Source organism: Gorilla gorilla, chromosome 1 (genome assembly GCF_029281585.2).
Source record: "Gorilla gorilla gorilla isolate KB3781 chromosome 1, NHGRI_mGorGor1-v2.1_pri, whole genome shotgun sequence".
Taxonomy (NCBI): domain Eukaryota; kingdom Metazoa; phylum Chordata; class Mammalia; order Primates; family Hominidae; genus Gorilla; species Gorilla gorilla.
The window spans coordinates 104,276,543-104,294,059 of NC_073224.2; the positions used below are offsets into that span (position 1 = coordinate 104,276,543).

The 17,517-nt window shown below is 42.7% G+C and overlaps 2 protein-coding genes across 3 annotated transcripts; both read right to left on the reverse strand.

Annotated features, from left to right (window-relative positions):
* Positions 1 to 9,558: 9,558 nt before the first annotated feature.
* Positions 9,559 to 11,090, reverse strand: CRCT1 (cysteine rich C-terminal 1). The gene is made up of 2 exons (XM_019038888.3): positions 11,009 to 11,090; positions 9,559 to 10,199 (listed from the first exon to the last, which is right to left on the reverse strand). The coding sequence occupies exon 2, from the start codon at positions 10,175 to 10,177 to the stop codon at positions 9,884 to 9,886; it is 294 nt and encodes a 97-aa protein (XP_018894433.3). The 5' UTR covers positions 10,178 to 10,199; positions 11,009 to 11,090; the 3' UTR covers positions 9,559 to 9,883.
* Positions 11,091 to 13,376: 2,286 nt separating this feature from the next.
* LCE5A (late cornified envelope 5A) lies at positions 13,377 to 15,546 on the reverse strand. 2 transcript variants are annotated; one of them, XM_004026684.4, is made up of 2 exons: positions 14,576 to 14,771; positions 13,377 to 14,040 (listed from the first exon to the last, which is right to left on the reverse strand). In XM_004026684.4, exon 2 carries the CDS (start codon positions 14,017 to 14,019, stop codon positions 13,663 to 13,665), a length of 357 nt encoding a protein of 118 aa, XP_004026733.2. In that variant the 5' UTR covers positions 14,020 to 14,040; positions 14,576 to 14,771; the 3' UTR covers positions 13,377 to 13,662. The 2 variants fall into 2 exon arrangements, with proteins under 2 accessions (XP_004026733.2, XP_055215398.1); XM_055359423.2 differs by lacking the exon at positions 14,576 to 14,771 and adding an exon at positions 15,438 to 15,546 and having other exon boundaries at positions 13,443 to 14,040.
* Positions 15,547 to 17,517: the final 1,971 nt, after the last annotated feature.

Below are 17,517 nucleotides of genomic sequence, written 5' to 3' on the forward strand. Positions count from 1 at the left end.
TTCTACACTGGGTGGAGTGCACAGTTAATATGGTACTTTATACTGAAATGCACCACACCTTGATGTAATTTTCTGATGAGTACAAAGTTCAAAGCAAGGATTTGTACTGTCAACAATCAATCATCAGTTGTGTTGAGCAACTTCCATATACAAACTGCAGTGCCAAGTAGACAGAGAAATAGTAAGATGTATGGGACATGACACTGTCCTCAAGGAGCATAGAGTCCAGCAGTTGTATGACAAAATTTGCCATATTTAGCAATGGGCTGAGAATCAACAACCTACTCCTGGATTTTGCCTTTTTTTAAGGTTCTCTCACATCAAATATCACTGATTCAGCAGTCTCCAGGGCATCCTTGCCCCTAAGAATAGCAGAAATGTTTTCCCTTAGTTTTCCTTAACACAGCTGTGATCATCTGGAACTTTCTAAGAACTAACACCAATTCTGACAGTATTGCTTATTAGAAAACTTTTAAATCTTTATACTATTACCATCTCATGCGTTAGATACAATGTAATAAATATATTTTTAATGTGTATCTAAACTTGCATGAAAGTTAAAAAAATTCCCAAGTTCCATAATTGAATGGAGAATTGAGAACCAAAACCAAAATAAAAGGCCCATAGGTTGATGTGGCAGCTGTCTGAAAGTAGAAAATGTTATTTTCTAAGGATTTGGAATCTCAGGTCTTGAAGAGAAGGAGACAAGATTGGGAGCAATAAAGGAAACATCCTCACTGGAAAAGGTGGATTACAGAAGCAACACCACAAGACACAAAGAAGCTTGTCTGCCTTAGCTTGGGTTTATAAGGAGGGGAGAAAATAAGCCCTTAAAATTTATAACCAAGGGTCTGTGCCTCATATATATTTGCCACTCTTTCCAAAGGACACTACACATGGGATCTGAGAATACCTAAACTAGATAATTACATAAAAATTGGTTCCAGGCAGATGACAGATACCTGAGATACCTGGCAGAAATAAATTCAAAATCAATCTAGAGGGATTTGTCTTCAACATAATCCCCTTAGGATGCCCACACATAAAGTCTCACTGAAGATGAACTCTTGTGGCTTGTTTTCTTGTATGTTTTCTAATTTTGAATTGTGATTTCATCTTCAGGGAGAATCAATGAATACTATAAGCAGTAGAATTAGACCATCAAGAAATTTCAGATAAAAGAATTATCAGATAAATATTGTAAATTTGGGTGATTATGATGTATCAGTGTAGGCTCAGCAATTGTAACAAATGTACCACTCTGGTGGGGGATATTGGTAATCAAGGAGTCTATGCATATCTTGGGGCAAAAGGTGTATGGGAGATTTCCATGCCTTCCTCTCAATTTTGCTGTAAACCTAAAACTTCTCTAAAAAATTAAATCTTTAAAAGTATGTTTAAAATGATTAAACACAAATAAGAATTTAAGACATAAGAAAATATATCGACTCTATAAAAAAAGAACCAAATAGAACCATAAGAAATTAAAAGTATATTCATTGTCATTTGAAAATCAATAAATAAATGGTATAGGTTAAAATTAGATGTGCCTGAGAATAAAAGCCAAAAAAAAGATAGATTAAGAAGTTAGAAGTTTCTCACATAAAATTAATTTGTTTCTCACATAAAAATCCCAGATCTTGACTGTTCAGCATTGGCATTAAGGCGCCATAGCCATCTGGAACTGATTATTCTTCTACATTTCTATTTCAACTCCTAGTGGGTGACACTTGTTATTTTGGCTCAATACGCAGTTCCAGCCATCAGTACACATTCTAAGCAGAGGAAGGAATGAAGAAGGAAAGGAAAAAAAGGATGTGGGTTTATCTTTTGAAAACGTGTCTTGAAGATACTCCCATTGACATCCTATCGCCCAGAACAAGTCATATGGCGATGCTTAGCTGCAAGGGATCCTGGAATGTTTATTCTTGGAAGTCATAGACCCAATTAAAACTTAGAAGTTTTATTAATGTGAAAGGAAGGTTACATAGATATTGAGGTAAATTAACACTTAAGTGGCAAACAATAATATATTTAAAAGAGTTGAAAAGAGAAATTATGAACTGAGAGATATGTTGAAATGACTTAGAATGCAGTGATTTCCATATTACAGAATGCAAAAGTCCTAAATGCATCTAATGAGATTTCCAGAAGGAATATAAGAAATAATGAATGAGTAGCAATATTTGAAGAGGTATTGGCTCTAAATTTTTAGAAATGAATGAAAGACATGAATTCTCACAAACACAAATCTGAAGGGAAAATTGTAAAAAGTATCAGAATATGAAACAGATTACCTCCCCAGAAAAAAAAGGCTGATAGAACCTTTCTCAACCATTAGTGTCAGAAAATAGTGGAATAATATCTTCAAAGTGATTTGAGACAATATTTGCCAACCTGGAATTCTATATCTAGCTAAAATATTATTTAAGGGTAAGGGCACAATTAAGGTATTTTCAGATGAAGATTAATCTTGCTACTAATAGTGGCTAAAAGAACTACCAAGGATTTACTCCAGGAAGAAGAAAATTGAATCCATAAGGAAAGAATAATCTAAAGCAGGCAATGGTAAGGGGGCAGAGAAAAATATGAAAATGTGGATAAAAATAAACAAGCATTGACAATATAAAATAGTAGAAGTAGTTTCAGGGTGTTAAGATGAAGCTACAATATTAGACAAAAATAAAATGAAAGGCAAGAAGTATATGTTTATAGTTAAAGTGCTCTAACATGTTATACTGCTCCAAAGCATGGGAAATATAAGCAGCTGTCTATCATATGTGGTCTGACCTCATCAGAGATAGCTTGTTGCCACCACGTGTAGGCATAGATTAAGATTTCCAACTTGAGCCTCACCTGGTACCACATGGCAAATGCCTTGCCTGGATCCTTTATTTCCAAGTTCTGTGCCCATTTTCTTTTAGAGGATTAAAAGATGATAGTAGTAGATATAGGGGGAAAGGGAGCAAAGAAAAAGAAATACACCTTGGCAAATGATTAGATGCAAAATCAAAAGAAAGGGAAGAGTCGAAGATTTCACTGCAGTTTTTAGTGTAATTGGTGACAGTATCCCCATCCTCTAAAGTAGAGAAATCTAAAGAAAAATATAAAAACACTAGTTTGAGAGGTAGTGATGTTTCATGTGAGATGCGTCTGAATTAGTGAAATAAAACCATTTTATGAGAATCAGAGGTTTTTAACCTTAATTTTCGGGAAGTATCATTATTAAAGATAGAAATTTTAGAGACAGACACATAAAGCAATATCCCAGATACATATTTCTATCTGAACTCCTAATGAAGAGCCTAGCACATATTAGGTTCTCAATAAAAGTGTGAGGAATTAGTAAATGAATGAATGAATGAGATTTTTCTGTAGAAAGAAAAAGTCAGACAGCTAAGGGCTAAACCTTAGTTATTATGCACAGATTTAGAATTGGAACTAGCAGAAATACTAGCAGAGAAGAGAGGGGGGAGAATCCCAGTGAATTATAAAACACTGACAGCAGTGCAGTGTCCAGAATAGAGGGGCAGGAGCTGACCAAGAGTGGGCAATGCTTTCCAGAGGGCTGGGACCCTGGGAAGTAAAGAAAGACTGTTGAGCACAGAACTTAAGAGATGACATGGTGACTGGGGTGAAATAATCAAGCAGAATGGCTAGTGGGACAAGCATTATTCAATGAGGTTAAGAAAGATTTAAGTAAAATATAAAACTATGAAGAGCACTTTTTGAAATTTGGGGAAGACACTAAGAAAAGAAGATAGGTGAGCATGGTGGCTAGAAATGATGCTAATGCCCTCATTTTTTTAAGCTAAGGTAACTTCAGTATAATTAAAAACACAAGAGAGAGACCTATCAAGCCACAAAAATGCCATGGTCCACATCGCCTCCAAGATAAGGTTCCAGGAGTTTTCAAGAGTCATACAAGACCCTGCTTTATTTATTCCCTGACTAGCTATATAATCTCACCTACTCTGGCGTCCATGATCTTCAGCCCTGCAATATTGCTTTCTATAAAATACATGTTCACCTTTCCAACCTTTGCACTTGCTGTTGTCTACTTTAAATTAAATATCTTTTCTACGTTCTCAGCCAGAGCAATTCCTACACATCATTCTGGACTAACTTCAAACAATACCTTTTGCCAGTCCCTCAGCCGAATGAGCCATCACCTCTCTGTATTGCTGACTTAAAGCGTTTATCAAATTACACAGTATTATGATATTTGACTCTTTCCCACTAAACTATTGGAGAAGAGTTGTTTGTATCACAAAGTGCCTGGAATATAGTAAGTACACAATAAATGTTTATGAATGGAAGATTGCAGTAATTAATGAACAGAAAATTATTTTGGGTAGAGGGAAATGGTTAATTTCTGACTTTCAAGTACATATAATCCTATTTCATACCATGGAAAAATGGCCTTTGAACTTAATTGCAAATTAAGTTTCCAAACATGCAGAGCTGATATAGCTACATTATTGGCAATGGAACTAATAAATCCTTAAGGATGAGATATATCATTAAATAAGATGACTTAATACCCCTCACTCTTGCCCTGATGCAATGTTTATAAGAGAAGAAGAGATACTTGCTTTTCTAGGGTTGACTATTACTCAACCTGAGCCAAGATAATATGTTTCAGATTTATCATGGCCAAATCATTCTGACCTGCTGCAGTGTCATCCATGGAAGAGAGGATTTTTTTCTACTCAGTGTGAATGCCAGTTTTCCTGTTCAACCCGTTCTACCTAGTTAGGATGAAACTGCTATCCTTTCAGATGGAATTTCCTACTATAACTGTTCAATGGTTTAAAGATGCCAAAGATGGATCGCGCAGTGGGAAGGAAGACCCTGACTGGCTGACATTCTTTAGCTTCTACATTCTTGCATTGTGCTGGTTCCCTTCTGCCCAGATTCCAGATTCCTAAGACTTTAAAGTAGCCTTATATGAATTGTTGAGGCCAAATATCTGAGTAATTTCTCTGACTTCATCATCTTTGCCCCCTTCGCTCGGAATTCAACTTCCTCCTTTCTGCTTAGTTTCTCCCTCAACTCAAGTCTTGGGCACTCTGTCTTGCTGTTTTATTTATTCACTTACTCAACACATATTTACTGAGTGCCTTTACTTGCCTAGGTCTCTGTTCTTTGCACTGAGGTTGTTGCAATGAACAAGACAGACCAAGTCTATTTTCTCATAACCTTCACTGCAGAAATAGGACTGTATTCATTCCCAAAGATTTGACTCCAAGCTGCATAAGGCTTATTACCATTTATCTTAATTGTGTTTATGTCAATGTTCAAGGATTCTGAGTCTGAAGTTCCAGCCCCACATCACTGTCACATGGTCATGTCCTGCCAGCATGTCAAACCCAACACATCTTGGACCAAACTTACCTCTCCTCCTCACACTAGCTCTTTCTCCCGACTTCTCTATTTTGTTAATGCTGTCATCATTTCCCAGGCACAAGGCACAAAACCTCAGAGATACCCCAGTTGCTTCCTCTTTCTCAACCCCAATACATCACCTGATTCTATCCCTCTTCCTTCTGGACAAATGCTTTTCACAACAGTCATTTCCTTTTTGTAATGACTGCCATGTGCCAGGTTCAGATCTTCATTTCATGCCTGGGCCATTGCACCTGCTCACAGAGGTAATCTCTCCATTAACTTCCTCTTCTGGAGCACCTTAATCATTGCTGCCTAATTAATCTTAGGGTCATGTCAGAGAGTACTCTAGATGTTATATAAACCAACTTTTATCTCTCTAATCTTTCAAAGCCATTTTCCTACCACCACACTCCACAAATATGATACAGTTGAAACTCCTTGATTTGGCACTCCAAACCATCCATGATCTGGCCTCCTATCTCCTTCTCTGAAGATGTGTCCTCAGGGTCTTTCAATACCAACACCACTCCCTTGAGACCCCTTTCTCCTCCCCTAGTCCAAGCTTGAGACTACTCCCCTCTTTCCCAGAAATGCAGACTGTAGCACAATGTTCAGAACATTGACTTCAGAGGCAAATGTCTCCAGTACAAAATCTTGTTCTTCCTATTACAAGCTGGGAAATCCTAGGATGGCTACCTAACAGCTCTATCTTTCAGTTTTCTTAACAAAATGTGGGGAAAACTTGTTTTGTAGGAGAGTTGTGAGGATCCAATGAAATAATGCCAACCTCATGGCACACGATCAATCTCACTAGCAAATCTGTCTGCCAAGAAACTGGAATTCCAAGTTACTTTCCTAGTAGTGAAACTGTCTGGTGGAGGCAACATAACTGAAAACACACCTCAAACACCTGCAGCCCTAGGCTGCCATGGATGCAAGAACCCTGTAACCATGGGCTTCCCTGCTCTGTGTCATAACTCCTATTTCTCCTGCTCAAGTAACATGTCTTCAGAGAGGCCTTGCCTAGCTCCATCTAAAATCCCCATACACCTCTAGTTAATGTTTATACCTTTATTTTCTTTGTTTTCATCACAACACTTTTCACGGTGTGAAATAATCTGACTTCCTTGCTCACTTTCTTGTCTGTCTTCACTCCAGAAATTGAGGTCCATGCCAGCAGGGCCTTGGTCTTATTTCTGGTTCTGTCCCAGAACCATAAACAGTGTCTGATGGAGTTGAACAAATACATAAATGAATGAATCTCTGCCCGTCTGATGTGTTTCCATCCTTCACACCCAGCCCAGATCCTTCTTCCCATGAAGGCTTATAAATAATCCAGTCCACAGTAACTTGCCCTCATTCAAAGTCGTATCACAATGCCTCATCTAAACTCAGTTGAATCCCTAGAGCAGTTGCCTATGCCATGTTCTGCTTGTGACATTTTTTGCATTTCAGATCTGAGTTATCATTTATATCTTGTATTTTTATTTACCATAGTTTCTGAATCAGACTATAAACTCCTTGAGGTCCAGAAATGCTTTGTATATCTCTATGGAATTCTTTAGCACAATGCCTTACACATTATGCACTAATAAGCAATCATTTATTTATAGACCTTTAATATGTACCTGGCATGATACTAGAGATGCAATAGTGAATACAGCACTGTCTCTAAGTAATCAACTGGGTGCCATTATTCAATTATTTCAATGAATATTCAGAAGTGGCTATTGGCCTTCTTAGAGGGCATTAGAAGGCCTGGTCCAGACAGAGACCACACGTATCAGCTGGATAACCTCAGGTGGGTTGTTTAAACTGTAGGAGTCCCTCCCTGATCTGTTAAACAGAGATGGTAATACTTATGTTACAGAATTATGAAAGAGATAATATGTGTGGAAACACCTCATAAACACTAAATGCTATATAAATATCAGTTGTTATTATTACCAGTATAATAATATAATTTAAGCTGAAATTGGAGCCATCATGAATAAAATATATTTAACAATAATGTCCATTTATTCCAGAGATAATACGAAACCTGATTCTGCCTGTCACGTGTACCAGGTGACAACCTCTGAGTAGGACTTCACTTTGCCAAATTTCCCACAGGCTCAGCATCCACCACCATCACCTCACAGAGAGTGCCTGGGCCACACATACAGCTTTACCTACTGCTGGAAATCAGAAAAGCCTGAAGGACCATGAGCAGAGAGCTCTAGACATTCCAAAGTCGCCTGCTAGATTTCTAAAATGAAACTATTCTTAAAATACTCAAATGTCTCTCATCAAAGTCCATGTGTGCTGACCTGCTGGGCTTCAGCAGCATGTGGGCCTGGAGGTACCACCACCATCAGGGCCAGCCATTTGACATGAGACCCAAATGCCTGGTGTACCGGGCATGTGCTCCTATTTGGACTCTAATATCTCTCCGTGAGTCACCACCTCTCTTTCCCAGAGCTCAGGCCTCAGCTTCCTGCTCCAGGTTGAGCCCTCACCCTCAGATTAGCTTCGTAGTGTGTCTGTTCTGAGTCAGGCAGTTCTTCCTTCCCACCCGCTGCCCACCAAGTCCCAGGGCTTGCTGTTTCAGCACACATTACTAGTGTGGGGAGGCAGGTCCACGGGTGATATCATCTGTTTGTAAACAGCTTCCACAAATCACCTCCCACTGGAAATCACAGAATCTCAGACATGGAAGGAAGGGCCACTCCCAGGCAGAGCAGGACTGCCCTCCAGAGCCTCCCTGGCAAGGGGTCATTTGGCCGCAAGGTCAAACATCCTGGATGAATCAGTAGAGCATTTCCGACCTCACCTTTGAGCAGACACCCTTAGCCGCCAGCTGCTGGGTGGATGCCATGACAGAGCTCCCCACTCATTGGGTCACCAAGGGAGCAGCAGCCAAGAAGCCGAGCTGCAATTTTCTGAGAGCCTGGGTGTGTCCAGAGACCCGAGTGTCCCTTCCCTGTGTGGTGGTGATTTCTAAGACAGTAGAGCATGACTCTTTGAGTGTGAGGGCATGACTTTGGAGTCACACAGGTTCCAGTTTCAATCTCATCTCCCTCACTCACCATCTGGGGACATTCACTAGCTCTGTGATTTCAGCCAAATCACTGGAACTGTCTAAACCCATGTGCTCACATATAAAAAGTGGGGAAGTGAATGTCTATATTTTTAGATTACTGTGAGGATTAAGTGAGATAATATAGGTAAAGTGCCTTGACTTGTGCCTGAAATATAGTGCCAAATAAATGGTAACTAGTGTTACTATTATTATTACCATGATTATCTCTTCTTTCTGAACCCAGCAGACACCATGCAGAGGATATTGTTCTCCTGTTTCCTCGTGCCTGAAATGAGTGGATAAAATCTGTGCCCACAGGGATAGGTTTCTGACCTATGCAAGATGACCCATCCATTGCCACTGCCACAGCCACCATCTCTAAAGAATGAGATCCCCATGTTTCCGAGCACACATGCTGCACCACAGAGACTCCCAGAAACCCATGGCTCTTGGTCCTGCTTCAGCTGCACAAATGAGACCTGGAGAGGGCAGGTCCCAGTTTCCTGGAAGGCTCATCTTAGGAAAAATTTCCTCCCCAGCAAGCAAAGCAGTAGGTCAATGAACTTCCATGCCAAAAATAAAAAATAAAATAAGACATAAAACTAAAAAAAAAAAAAAGACAGCTGGCTTGATTCCAAAGCCCCGAAGAGTTGCCAAAACAAACTTTTACCACACAGCTGCCTGGACCTGGTGGTCAGGAGGAGCACCTCAGTGGTAAAGCTTGGGAAGCCCAGGTGAGAACTCAGCAGAGCAATGAAGCCCTTGAATCAGATGTCCTGTCTTCTTTATCATGCGCCAGCTGGGTGACTTTGAACAAATTACTTAACCTCAGTTTCTCTTCTGTAAAATGGGTATAATAGCACTCTCCTACGCAAGTCATTGTGAGAATCAGATTGTGCCACATAAAGTCCCGAGAATATTCAAGGACTTTGTCGCATAAAATCCTTAAAATACTCGAAACAGTCGATATGTGATGGCTGCTATCATAATTAACTATCAGAAAGCCACCTTCTTGTTCAGGCATGAATTATAGTATTCTGCCTTTCACAAACATTTCAAGCCTTTCTACCTGGGTGGAGAAACGAATGAAGAACAAATAAAAGGTATTCTCAGGAGGTAGAAGCTTTATTATGACATCTTCAAAAGACAATCAAATCAGTAGGCATTTACTGAGCACCTGCTGTGTGCAAACCCGTGTAGACAGTAGGGTCCAGTGTCCCACGCATGGCTCTCGAATCCTCGGGGAGAAAAATCACATTGAGGTCAGGGAGTTTTGCGTGGCTGAGAACAAAGTGGGTTTCTGAACATCAAAGTGCAATTCGCTTTACGGGGCAAACTCCGAGGCCCAGCCCCGCGTGGGAGCCGCAGCGGGGCGGGCCCGCTCTGGGCTGGGCGGGTTTCTCTAGCGCAGCGCTGGGGGTTGCGGGCCTCTCAGCAGCCAGAGCAGCATCCTGAGCTCTGGTTGTTGGAGCGCTGGGACCTCTGGCTGCCGCCCCCGCAGCAGCAGCAACCACTACTCCGCTGTCGGCGGCGTCTCCTTGGGAAGCAGCAGCAACTGGTGGAGCTGGAGCCGCAGCAGCCTGAGTCGCCGCAGCAGCCGCCGCCGCAGCAGGAGGAGGAGGAGGCGGGCGCCGGGGTGGGCGCCGGGGCGGGACACGGAGCGGGGCCCTGGGACGACCCCTTGGAAAAGCCTTTGGCGGAAACGGCGCTCTGTTGAGAGGACATCGCGGAGCTCCTCACGACAAACCTGGAAGAAAGGCAGCCTTTCAAAGGCGAGCCGGCTTTTTCTTTCCACCAGTGGAACTCTGTCTGGGCTTTTGAGATTCGGCTTAGTGTACAAGTCAGCCTGGCCTGGGACAAGGAGGGAAAAGCACCCAGAAAGAGCGGACGCAAAGAAGCAAATCCAAGCAGGTGTTTCCAGTGAGTTAAACATGCTCAGAGCAGGACACAATCTATGCAATGAATCAATGCATTTCCATTTTCTCTGACTAGAAGAAGACTGCTCAAGTTCTCCACAGTGGAAAATAAACAGCACACTGCGGCAACTTATCTGTATGATCCAGCCCAAAATCTCCACTTGGCTTTTTTCTTGACCCTCATTTTACTTTCCTACCGACCTTCGATTGTATCTTCCTAGTTACTACACCCCCATCAGTTAGAAAACACCCAAGTCCAACAGGCGGTCCCACCTGCTGGGTCTAAATAATCCATAGGCCAGAAGCATGTCCTGATCATTCTTTCTTGCCTACTCCTCTCATGCCCCACAACCATGTGGGAAAGGAGAGTTGTGCCAATATAAATAACCCCATCCAGGGAGCTGAAAGACCTGGGTTCTAGTCACAGCTCTTCTGCGGACTTGCTGTGTACCCTTGCAAAAACCACCTCCTATGTTGCCTTTATGTCCTCATTAGTACCTTAAGAGGTTGGCTCACTAGAAGCTTAGGTGCCTTGCGGGACACCCCTTCCACATCTATCTGCTGCCTGTGTTCTGTTTGCTCCTCCCCTGTGCCCTCAACTCATCCCACCCTCTCCCTCAGACCCTGCTAGGAGACTTACCAGACCCTGGCTCCACTGAAAGACTCACTACGTTCTCCAACTGGAATGGGCCACCTGCTAGGCAGTGGATTGAGCAGCGTCCAGCCAGAGAACCTTTTTATAAGAAGTATTCAGGTTCAGGCTCTTGGGAGGGGCCCATTTCCCAACAGACATGCTCAGCTGACACTCACATCCCAGAGACATTCATCACTCAGGTAGCATTGTAGGTGGTGCATGTGAGCATCTAAGTCACTTCACAGAGGTGCCAGGATTGCTATGGCATGTTTACTTTCCAAACAGGGCACTGTTTGTACCTGGGAGTCTGTGTGTATGCTAAGAGAGGGCATGGGGCTCAAATGCAGGGAGGTCTGGAACCCCCTGTGCCCTTGTCTTCAATGTACACACACACACACACACACACACACACACACACACAGACGGCTCCACTTGCCCACACATCCATTCCTATGTAGTCATCTACTTGGTAGGTGGTAGTTCACCTATTTTTATCTTGATTCTCATCTCTCTGGCTCTTGGTCCTTGGCTCCCCAGGGCAAACCACAAGCTATGCGATAAGCCTGCTGGGTTTCATCCATATGCTTCAAGATGCAGTGAGTGAAGATGATGACGGGGATGCACCTGTGGGAATCCCAGGGGTGATTTCTCTCTGTCACTGGAGACAGGAAGAAAAACCTAGGCAAAGTTAATGAACCATAAGACCAGAAAAGTTGTGAATGTAGTCAGGTTGCCATATCCCCATAATACAGCGTGGTATGACAAAGAGAAAAATGTGTGCGGGACAGTGGCCCAATTGCAAAAAGGCAAGTCAGCCTGTGGGACTCCTGTTTCTTATCCCACCCCCAACCACCAATCTGCCTTTGAAAATAAGTTCTCCCTAGGGCCACTGCCCCGTGCAAAAGAAAATGGGAAAGGAAGAAGGGAGGGAGGGAAAGAAGAAAAAAAGGAGAAAGAAAGAAAGAAAGTTCTTTCCAAAGGTCCAAAGTGCTCATGATAGATAGTGTTTTTAGAATAACTAATTTTTAAGAATTGGAGGATACTTTGGCAGTCAACTTCAGAACTGCTTCTTAATCAAATTGCCCACAACTGTGAATATGAACTATAACAGAAGTCCAAGACTAAGAATTCAAGAATTAAGGATGAGAGACAGGTTTGGGGGCGAGTGAGCTGGGAGTGGCTCGAGGGACTAGGCCAGGAAAGATAAGTCACAAAAGATACCAGTTTCATTTAACATGGATTTAGAGCCTGATTAACAGGTTGACAGTTCCTAGAGCACCTGTTGGTGAGTATAGGTGAGACATTCCAAAAAGTAAAGTCAATATTAGAACAGAGAAGGAAGTAATGAAATAACAAGACAGAGGCAGGATCTCCTCTGGGAAAATGGGCAAAGTTCTTTTAAAAAAAAAAGAATGAAGAAGAATGTTTGGTAGGAATCAGTATAAGGAGATAATCTGGGCAAGTGCCTACTCATTCTGTGGGCACCTTATGATCTCATAAACCAGCTTACTTTATTTATCGCTATTAACTCTTATCAAAGGAGGCATCAATTGTTTATCTTTTATATTAAAGGCTGATTTGGAATTAACTTTTCTAGTTATCTTTTCTAGGTACATTATGAGTGTTTCCTGAAGGAACCAGCCCATTCCTAAAGAAATGTTGCTTGGAAAACCCAACAGAGGGACCAAAACCCCTGTACTCTTATACCTCTCACTGCCCACACACACACACACACACACACACACATACGTACGTCCCAACCACATAGAGACAGTCTTTGCCAAGAAGGGTGTCTTTCTCAGTTCTTTAGCCAGATTCAAATCCAGGATTTCAGCATGCAGGGAAAATGTGCTCAGACATTTCATATCTGCCTCCAAAACTCACTCACTGCCCACCCAGCTCTCCTTCTAGCCAACTGATGGAAACACCTGAGCTTATAATAATCAGAAAAGTAAAGAGTGTCCATTTATTAGAGCCCAGGATGAGCACTTCAAGCAATCTTATTCCCCATGAATGGGGACAAGCAATTTTTCAAACTGTGACCCATGCTTGAAGGAAACCCTCTCAGAACCTGAACCTTTTGAGTACAACCATCCTCTTCTCTTCAAACCCATTCCTGGCTCTCCTCATACAATCTTGTGTCTGGCGTAATGGTCTCAGACATTATTCTTTCCTTCAAGCTTAAAGTTCCAGAATCCAGTGCATAGAAGGGAATATTGTTTTCCAGAGGCCTAAGTAGCTTCACTGCCAAAATGTGCTTCCTAAACAAGTTTGTAAAGTGTTCGCTTGCATTTAAGAGAAGGGAAGGGAAGATGGCTTGATGCGGCAGGTAGGGAGTGGGAGAGGCAAACAATGAAATCAGGAGGCAGTGATATCAGGAATAAAAAGCTTTATTGTTACAGAGAAAATAGCTTCATAACTGAATTACAACACCTAGTTCTCCAAAGAGCTATGTCTGAGAGGGAAAGTCAGGCCAGAAAATATCACAAGCTAGACCTCAACCCTACAATGGAGTGAACATGGGCAGGATAAAGAGGGGAACTTAAGGCATTTCCAAAGTCCTTCCACGGGAAATGAGAGAAAAGAAGCCTCAGGCTGACACACATCTTCAGCACCTGGGATCTGCCAGTCCTTCTCCTCCGTGCTCCTCATGGCCCAAGTCAGCAGCAGCCTCCAGAGCTATGGCAGCAGCCGGAGCCCCCGGAGCTGTGGCAGCAGCTGGAGCCCCCAGACTGCTGGCCACTGCCACTGCCACAGCAGCTGGAACTCTGAGGTCGGCGTCGGAGGGACCGGCGGGGCCTGCAGTGGCTCAGGCAGCAGCCACCACCCCCAGAGCTGCAGCAGCCCCCAGAGCTGGAACCACAGCAGGAAGAGACTGGAGGTGGGCATGGGGCTGAACACTGGGGAGGGCATTTTGGGGGACACTTGGGAGGACACTTAGGAGTACACTTGGGAGGGCATTTAGGGGTACATTTGGGAGGAGGCTGGCACTGCTGCTGGCTCTGCTGGCAGGACATCTCTGTAGAAGCTGAATAAAGCTGAAAGACAATACAAGCCCAAGGTCACTTCCTTGCCCTTAAAATTGAACTATAATTTCACAAGATTTTATCTCTAAGATGACCAGAATTTATTATTATGATTATTATTATTATTTGAGATGGAGTCTCACTCTGTCACTCAGGCTGGAGTGCAGTGGTGCTATCTCAGCTCACTGCAACCTCCACCTCCCGGATTCAAGTGATTCTCCTGCCTCAGACTCCGGAGTAGCTGGGATTACAGGTGCGCACCACCACACCCGGCTAATTTTTGTGTTTTTAGTAGAGACGGGATTTCAGCATGTTGGTCAGTCTCGAACTCCTGACCTCTTGACCCGCCCACTTCGGCCTCCCAAAGTGCTGGGATTACAGGCATGAGCCACTACTCCTGGCCTAAGATGAACCAGATTTTAAAAACCCAGTCTCCCAAGACCAGTAACAAGAATGATACAAATGATTTCCACCTAGTAACTCCATATTTTCAAATGAATAACTTGGAACTTCAGAAAGGCATCAGTCCTTCATTCCTTTTACCTACCTTCCACCCTCCCCTTCCAGAAGAACCTTCCCCTCCAAAATCCTCCTTTATCCTTGTCTTTCTTCAAGAATGGCCTCAACTTCCACCCAGGGGCTCTTTCTGCCCAAAACACCGGCACCAAGAGTTCATCCTGGTCCTGAGAAGCACTCTACCTGGTTCAGACACTGCAGCAGATCACTCAGGAGACAGGTAGACTGAGGTGCTATCAGAAGCTTCTGCCTTTTATACAATTCAGTCCTGACCTAGCATCAGGAGGTGCAGACCATGTGCGGGACGCTAGAAGCATCTTTCATAAAGGCATGGGTGACTCCCTCCCCTCGCATCCCAGGGACCCAGTTCCTCCCTCCATAAGCATCTCAAGTATTAACCCACAGGAAGATCCCCTGAGAACTGCAGACCTCTAGGATGGTGAGGGAGCTCTGTGAATTGCACATGGCACCTATCTATCTCACAGGCAGCTCTGCTATGCCTTCTATTTTCTGAGCTGGGCCAATACAGCTCTACGCCTCTGGAATGAACAGAAGTTCTGTTTTCTCTTTGGTATAGGAACTGAAGGAGAACATTCCCAAGATGGAAATTAAACGGCCCTTTTTAGAATAATAATAGAGATCCAAAATAAAATTGTAGGCCCAAGCAAATAATCTAACATGATTTTTTTTCATTTCTAGATGACGCCATACCTGGAACTAAGAATGTTTGATATCTCAGTGATGTTATTTTAGGTAGATCTAATGCTGACAGTGTGGGTGGTTGGGCTTCTCTCCTTGCCTGAATTTGATGCTCCAAAAGAGCTCACAAACAGTACCGATTCAGCACTAACAATGCCTTTAAAAGGGCAGAAGTCTAGGAATGGCTTACGTACTCGTGTTAAAGAAGGTGCCCTTGGCCAGCTCAAGGTGAGGCGGCAAAGACCAGGTGTATACTGAGGGTGGAGCAAAAGCTCTCCACTCATCTGGAGGTTTCCGGAAGTGAGGCACCAGTTCTGGTCATTCATAAGAGAAGAGCATCCAACCTGGGAAGGACCTCAGGAGAAGATTAATCTTTGGATGGAGAGGTGAAGAGGAGGAGTATATAGGTTTTAAAAGCCCATGGTGGGATCCAAAACTTATTTTCTCAGCAAACAAAATTCTGAGGGAAAGTTGGGTCCCCAGGATAGTTACCAAAATTGACTTAGCTGGAAAGGGTGGCCAAAATATGGCATATTCACAATGAAAGCTGCAGTGAGAGAAAATAAGACTGGGAGAAAAAGGCAGTACCTTAGCTCCATGCTCGTTGAAATGGGCTGCAGTGAGAAGCATCAGCCCAGTTATAACACAGACCCTGGAGAGGGACATCCAGCATCAGTTCCCACCCTTGCTCTCTCCACCTGTGCAACCTCTGGCAAGTTACTTAACCATCACTGGAAAAGGGGGCTGAAAACATTCCTAATCCACTGAACAAAGAAATGCAGATGAAGTTCTTAGCACAGTTCCTAGAACTGCAAGTTTAAAAAAGAAAAAACTAATCACTATGGCTATCCTTATTTCCATGAGAAAATATATTCTAAATTTCAAATTACTGACCTGCCAATTTTGAAACCAAAACGAATTTTTATGATATCAGAACTTAGACTTGATGTTTTCTTACAGCAAAATATTAAGAATATTTGCTTGTCACTAGGGAATGAGATTATAAAGAAAGCATACTTATTATTTAGAAACACCGAAAAATAGGAAGAATTTTAAAATCACCTATAATCCCATCCCTAAAATACGGTTACTATTTTGCTATTTTCCTTCCTGTCATTTTTTTCTATATATAGTGGTTTTGTTGTTGTTGTTGTTATTTGAGTTTTGTTTGTATTTTACATAGTCTTTCTCATAGTACTTACATGAGTTTATTTTACTAACTTTTCACTTAACATTTTAACATCAACATTTCCCATGTTATTCGTTGTTTGGAAGCATTATTTTTGGTAGCCATAAGAACATTTCATGAAGGGCACAGAATCTATTTATAAGTGGTTGGGAGCGTGAGTTCTTTTTTTTTGAGACGGAGTCTTGCTTTGTCACCCAGGCTCGAGTGCAGTGGTGCGATCTCTGCCACTGCAAGCTCCGCCTCCTGGATTCACGCCATTCTTCTGCCTCAGCCTCCCAAGTAGCTGGGACTACAGGCACCTACCACCACGCATGCCCGGCTAACTTTTTGTATTTTTAGTAGAGACGGGTTTTCACTGTGTTAGCCAGGATGGTCTTGATCTCCTGACCTCGTGATCCACCCACCTCGGCCCCCCAAAGTGCTGGGATTACAAGTGTGAGCCACCGTGCCCGGCTGGGAGCGTGAGTTCTAAATCCAGTCTCTGGGTTTGAACCCCAACTCCCCACTTACCAGTGGTGTGACTTTGAACAAGTGATATGAGCTTTCCACCTCACTGTCCTCACCTGTGAAATGGTGAAAAAAGTAGTGTTTCTCTCATGGGGCCATTAAATTGAGTAAACATACCTAAAACTCTTGTAAAAGTGCCCGGCATATAGTAAGCATTCAATAAATGTTTAAAATGAAACTGATGCTGTGTCACTTCTAAATTCCAGCACTCAGGGCAGGCCTAGATAAAGACCACAGGGTTGGGGTATCAGATCTGTCTCTGCCCTCCTTGTGGAGAAGTATAAGCAAGAAGGTAGAACACAGGCTCTGAATTTCTGGAAAGGGAATCCCAGTAAAGTTAAAGGAATTACCCATTTAAAACATGGGTTTGGTGAATTCTAAAAGGAACAAAGTCCATCCCCTTTTACTTATAATTGTTTGGGCACACGACCACCTATCTGACCATATGGTAAGGTCTTTAGTGCAGGAATCCCTAAGAGTCTAATTTAGTGCCTTGTAGGCAGCAGGTGCTCAGTTTTCATTTCCTTGTTCAGTAGAATTTACTATTCAGCAAGCAAGATGAATGCCTCAAACAAATC

What these genes read in the sequence shown, in the direction of transcription:
- LCE5A (XM_055359423.2), bottom strand. Translation starts at nt 15,527, where the DNA reads ATGAGTGGAGAGCTTTTGCTCCACCCTCAGTATACACCTGGTCTTTGC. An exon ending in GGGCACCTTCTTTAACACGA is followed by an intron (nt 14,041 to 15,437) that starts GTACGTAAGCCA and finishes ATTGTCTTTCAG; the next exon opens with CTTTATTCAGCTTCTACAGA.
- CRCT1 (XM_019038888.3), bottom strand. Translation starts at nt 10,177, where the DNA reads ATGTCCTCTCAACAGAGCGCCGTTTCCGCCAAAGGCTTTTCCAAGGGG.